A 5,484-nucleotide genomic window follows, 5' to 3' on the forward strand; every position below is an offset into this window, starting at 1 on the left:
AGAGGCTGTGTGGTGCTTAGTTGCCGGCTGGGGTTAAACCACAATAGCGTCCTCATCAAATCCAAGTAAATTGCAGTAAAAATAGAATATGAGGGAACTGCAACATTTCACTTGTTGTGTACTATTCTTTCACAAGCATCAGTAAAATATTTGCACTGTAGCTACGACAAAGTGTAACCTCTGAAGAATAATTACTTTTTATCTAAAAACCCCAAAAATACCATATATAAACCCTGTCTGGATATAGAAAATGAAAGGACTGAAATGGGAATGAGGAACCTACCACGTTTTCCTCCCTGACACCTTCCTTATTGTAATACTTACATCCTCAGATTGGCTGGTTTTTCTCCTCTTTCCTGCACCATCCAGTTCCTTCTCTTTTTTGTCCTGAAAATGGAAGGAGGAGGGAAAAAAAACCCCAAAGATAAGGATTCTCATACCTTTCTGATCTGAGATAAACATCATCACTGCACGTAAATAAGCTTTGCAATACAACTGATTAATTCTCTGGGCTCATTCTCCATTTGTTTAAGGGCATTTTTTCCCTTTAAACTGGACATTCCTCAACACTTTCAGCTAATTGGGAAATGAGCAACCCATTATGTTCCAATACAAAATATATCCCCAAATACTATCACAAGGCTAGGATTTTAAGACTGAAATATACCACTAATTGAGAGTACATATTACGGATGTAATTCTGCAGTTATAAATGTCATGCATTGTCCCATGCCAAGACCTGATGAACACATGGTCTTTTGTAAACACACAGCAGATACACGCTTACACATACATTTTTAGTACCACCTACTTGGACAGCAGCCTAACAGACACAAGTATTGTCAAGACTGTGGTATGGTTACCTTTGGAGTGCGTTTACGAGAGATGCTTTGTCCCAGTTTACTGAGAAAAGAGATGGGCGATTTGGTACTGGCAATTAGGGCAGCTTTTTCTTCTGAATTCAGGTCCAGACTATCTGTTAGCAAAAGCAGGTAGGACAAGGGAATATCAAGAAATTATTTCTATGGTGCTGCTATTAAATACACAACTGAAGGACTCACTGATTTTTTTTTTTTTTAACATAACACTTTTTCTTAAATTCTCTGTATAAAATAATTGTAATGTCCAAAATTAATACCTTTCTCAGCTACTCTACTTTTTCATTTTGCCAAAATCAGTTCTTCTTTCAAGGTTTATAACCACCCAGAATAAATACTGTGTTTGTTTACTCTATTTACTTTCACATTTAAAGAGCATCATGATCATCCGTATTCTTAAGAAGAGTTCAGAGTTTTGGAAATAATACCTGATACACACTGTATTTTTAAAAGGCTATTAAACACAATTTTTTTTCCCACCAGAATGATAGATTTGAATTAAGATCATCAGTAATAAAGAAACAGCTACAACAACGTTATTAATATTTAAAGGTAGGCCATATTGATTTGTGTTAGACAATTACATCTTTCAGTTCTAATCAAAGATCTTTGGTCTGAAGTCACTCTCATCGTTCACAGATGGTAAATAGATATAAAACTTGGCCAATGTTTTGAAATTACCTACTAAACTACTAGCAAGGCACCTCATATTAGCCAAGACAGATGAACCCCTAATAATAGCAAGAAAGCAGAAAAGTAGTGCTGAAGTGAGTTTAGAACTTTTGAGGACATTATTTTGAGAACATTATTTTGTATTAACTAATTTTTTTGTTGCTCCTGATGCTGCTAACATGGTCTTTATCAGCACCAGTAAGTCGTCAACTTTTGTAATGTAAAGTTAGCGAGTGACTAGTATGAGCTTATGCAGAAGAAGCATGAAGATAACTGAAGCACACACATTCATCCTGAAGCTCTCTTTAAATCTGAGAGACCTGCCCCAAACTCCTTACCGCTAGAGGGGATGGTGTCTTTGAACATCTCATAGAACTGTGTGAGGTACATCACCATCGACAGTTTATCTGGCTCTCCGACAGATGCCATTTCCTTTCCAGTCATAATGGGAGATATTCCAAACTCTTTTTCAGCAATGTCAAAGGCCAGCTGGTTATTCTTCTCCACATTGTGCTCATCCAAAGAATCAAAGTCTCTGCAAAGGGCAGAAAGACAGCATGCACTGAATCAAGCAGAAACCAGTCTTCTGAAAGAACTCAGGGATCCATCTCCTTTTTTTCCTCCAAAATCTCTTTAATGTATTTGCCAGCAACCTTTTTATATTGCAGAGTTGATGCTACTTAATTATGGTGAACTTCGGCTCAAACATATTATTTTTTCATTTTTGGCTCCTCCTCCTCCAAACCCAGATTTCTCTTCTTAAAAACTTTATTATCCTCTGAAATATATCTTCACTTCCTCCTTTACTGGAAGACTGTACTGTTTTCCCCTATGTAAAATCTTTTCTGTGCTTGGAACTAAATTAAGTCTTCGCTTTTGTCCCCTTTTTTCTTGACTGATCCATATTTTAGTTCTGCCGGCTTTTTCCAAAACTTGTAGAACTATATAAAAACTATATAAAAAGCTATAGCTTGTAGAGAGTTATATAAACCATTTTTAAAACTATTTGAACTCTCCACAAGCTATATAGCTATTAAACAGAGTAGCTCAGGTTAACTCAAGTACACCAATAGAGAAGTAATTCAGTGCACATGGAAGGGAATAACCAAGTAATTTTTCAGCATGCTTTACATTGGATTATGTCTTTAAATACAGCTCTAGCATTTATTTTTTCTAATGTCCTTTTGGGAAGTTGAAGCCATTTCAGATTTCAATTGAAGTACCAGAGTCTGTGCTCCTGTTACTTCTTCCAGCCAGTGTTTTCCCATTGTAGAATCTGGGCACTGTTTTACCCAATATATCATGTAAGAGGACGCCTCTCATTCATCCAATCAGCATGTTAATGCACAAACAGTAGCAATATCTCTATTTAGACTGTGGGTCACTACTTCTAAAAAAAGCAGCCTAAAAGTCTTTAAAAAGAGTTACTGTTAAACAGGAGATTTATAAAGGGCTGTGTAGAGATTTGTTCGTGAGAAATTTAACTGAAGTTATGAACTATTCCTGACTAACTTCACAGAGAAAAGAGCTGTCAGTCAATAATGGTTTCCAGTCAGTACCAATTTGAAGCTTAATTCTGTCAAATCATCCAGAAGGGAAAATGACAACACATTTATCTTCATATTCATCAAGCTATTATGACCTTCCACTCTGCTGGTGAATCACCATATGTTAGCTTCCATCAAGTTTAATTGAATTCATTTCAATCCATTTCTCCATAAGTCACAAATGCATTGCCTCAGTCTCCATACTATTAGTTCCAAATATCACTAGTGTTCTGCTCTTCCCAGTTATTCAAAACAGCCAGTTACTCACATTAAGTCTGGACGGTATCTGTGGATAATGGAACACAAAGCTAGGCCACTTTTCCATGACATCGTGAGATCTGTCACATTTACACCAGCATATCCATCGGTCTGCCTCTGGCACCAACTGAGCAATTTACTAGAGCGAGCTACAGACTCTGTAATAAATCACATTTAAGTAGAAATGTACAATATCTCTCTCATGAATTCTAAACCCAACATAAAAACCATGAATCAACAAATAAAACCTTCGTGTAAACAACAAGCTCCTTCTACAATGAGCAATACAGGACAGAATTTTTTTTTTTTTTTTTAAAGACTATCTTATCTATTTTAGATCCAAGAAAGAATTTTAATTTGCTAAGAAGTAATTATCTAAGTTATAACTTGCCAGGCTTTTCACCCTAGCCCTTGTAAAAGAGCCCCAGGAATTATAAAACAGTCACAAAGGCTTGTTTTAAATATGATCAAAAGGATATACAGTAGCACAAATGCTCTCTGAAGCCCAGATATACTATTTCTAATGGAAGAACTACAAATGTACTTCTGCAACTTTTTCTTTTCTCCTGAAAGCTTTCCTTTAAAAGCACTGACCTTTTTTCACCTTGCCTTACTGCAAGATCTGACGAGATTACAGCCTAAAGGGACGTGGTTGCAGGCCAAAGAACAAATCAAAAGACTACATAGCTATTCAGCAGTGAAAGGGAGGCTTAGCAGCAAAGTGCCATTCTGAGAGTCCCCAGACACTATCCGGACATCCAAAGGCAAGGTGTGCAAAAGGAAAAGTTCAACATACCCCTCAGGGTACAGGACAAGTAGACAGATACTGAAATGCTTATCACAAGGCATCTAACTTCCAGAATAATGTAAGCGAAGTGAGGTTTCATTTAGTTAATCTAAGAAATGAGATTAAGTAAAGGAAAGCATGAACATGAAAGACTGCACAAGAAATACCTTCTGTTACGTTTGTAAGAACTCTTAGTTTACTGTTAGGGTGAATTCAGGCTAGGCTTCTGCACTCTATGTAAGGACACTGTTATAGGATAAAGGAGGTGAAAAAAATGCTTGCATAAGCAAATATGCTTGGAAAGATAACAGCATTATAAAGCAAGGGAAATGAGGCAAACAAAAATATATTTACATGTTAATTGAAACTTGAAAAATTGGAAAATCAGACCATTGACAAGACAATTGCTGGATACTTTTTCTAAACCAAAAGAGACTGGTTAAGTAATACTTTAGAGCCTTGCTGCTCTATATCCTGTACTAATCCAGCTCCAGAATACTGAAAGGAATGGAGCAGTAGCCAAGCCTACCATTCCGAGTCAGCTTTGGTGTCCTGGAGTTCACAAAGTTCTCTATTTCCAGGTGAATGTCTTTCAAGTCTCCTGTATTATACAAGTGGCGTACCTAAAATGACAAAAAAATTAAAAATTACCAACATGCCATGCACCCAAGATCCATACAGAAAGAGCAGGACAAGAAGGAGCCATCCCAAGGCACAAAAAGGAAGACAAGTACACTTACGTAGCAGAAATCTCAGTCCAAGAACCCCAGAACAACAAAGAACAGCTAGTCAGTGCTGAACAGTCTAGCTGACTGCTGCTGCTCAGTGAATACCAAATTGCAGTGACAGACTGCTATACCAGATTATTACAAAGAAAATGTGTGCACGCACACACACATACACACACACGTATAGGTTTCACATATCATTACAGCAAGGTTAAAACTGTAAAAATCAAAAATTCCTAAACAGGAATTTGTTAAAGTACAGAGGTTTACTCTTGACTGATATATCTGCTTTTCACCGCTTCCACACTATACTGCCACACCAGGTCACTGTCTGTTCCCAGAACATTAGCATAGCTTCATTTAAGGAAAGACAACACAGACTGCAAGCATTCAGAAGCACCATTGGTCCAGTTACCTGCTGTGGCCGCAAGAAGTTGACGTTGATGTTGGGATACCGGGTGGCGGGATCAATGCTGTAATGGCTGAAGTTTTTACTCACATTCTCAGGGGTGGTCTGAGGCAGTAGCCTATAAATGCTTTCCCTTGGGAAAATAAAAGAAAGTTTTGGGGTTTGTTTTGTTTGCTTTAGGTTTTGTGGGTTGGGTTGTTTGTGG

The 5,484-nt window shown here is 37.4% G+C and overlaps 1 protein-coding gene across 3 annotated transcripts in view; it reads right to left on the minus strand.

Annotated features, from left to right (window-relative positions):
* The window catches only part of MICAL3 (microtubule associated monooxygenase, calponin and LIM domain containing 3), a 127,537-nt gene that overhangs the window by 98,844 nt on the left and 23,209 nt on the right, over nucleotides 1-5,484 (minus strand). For all 3 annotated transcript variants that reach the window (XM_009278968.1, XM_019471999.1, XM_019472000.1), the window contains exons 9-14: nucleotides 5,286-5,412; nucleotides 4,672-4,765; nucleotides 3,366-3,513; nucleotides 1,889-2,085; nucleotides 864-976; nucleotides 325-387 (exon numbers count right to left, since the gene is read on the minus strand). In XM_009278968.1, coding sequence (XP_009277243.1) covers nucleotides 325-387; nucleotides 864-976; nucleotides 1,889-2,085; nucleotides 3,366-3,513; nucleotides 4,672-4,765; nucleotides 5,286-5,412 — 742 coding nt within the window. The remainder of the gene's footprint in view (nucleotides 1-324; nucleotides 388-863; nucleotides 977-1,888; nucleotides 2,086-3,365; nucleotides 3,514-4,671; nucleotides 4,766-5,285; nucleotides 5,413-5,484) is intronic.

Source organism: Aptenodytes forsteri, unplaced genomic scaffold (assembly GCF_000699145.1).
Source record: "Aptenodytes forsteri isolate BGI_AS27 unplaced genomic scaffold, ASM69914v1 Scaffold241, whole genome shotgun sequence".
NCBI classification, from domain to species: Eukaryota; Metazoa; Chordata; class Aves; order Sphenisciformes; family Spheniscidae; genus Aptenodytes; species Aptenodytes forsteri.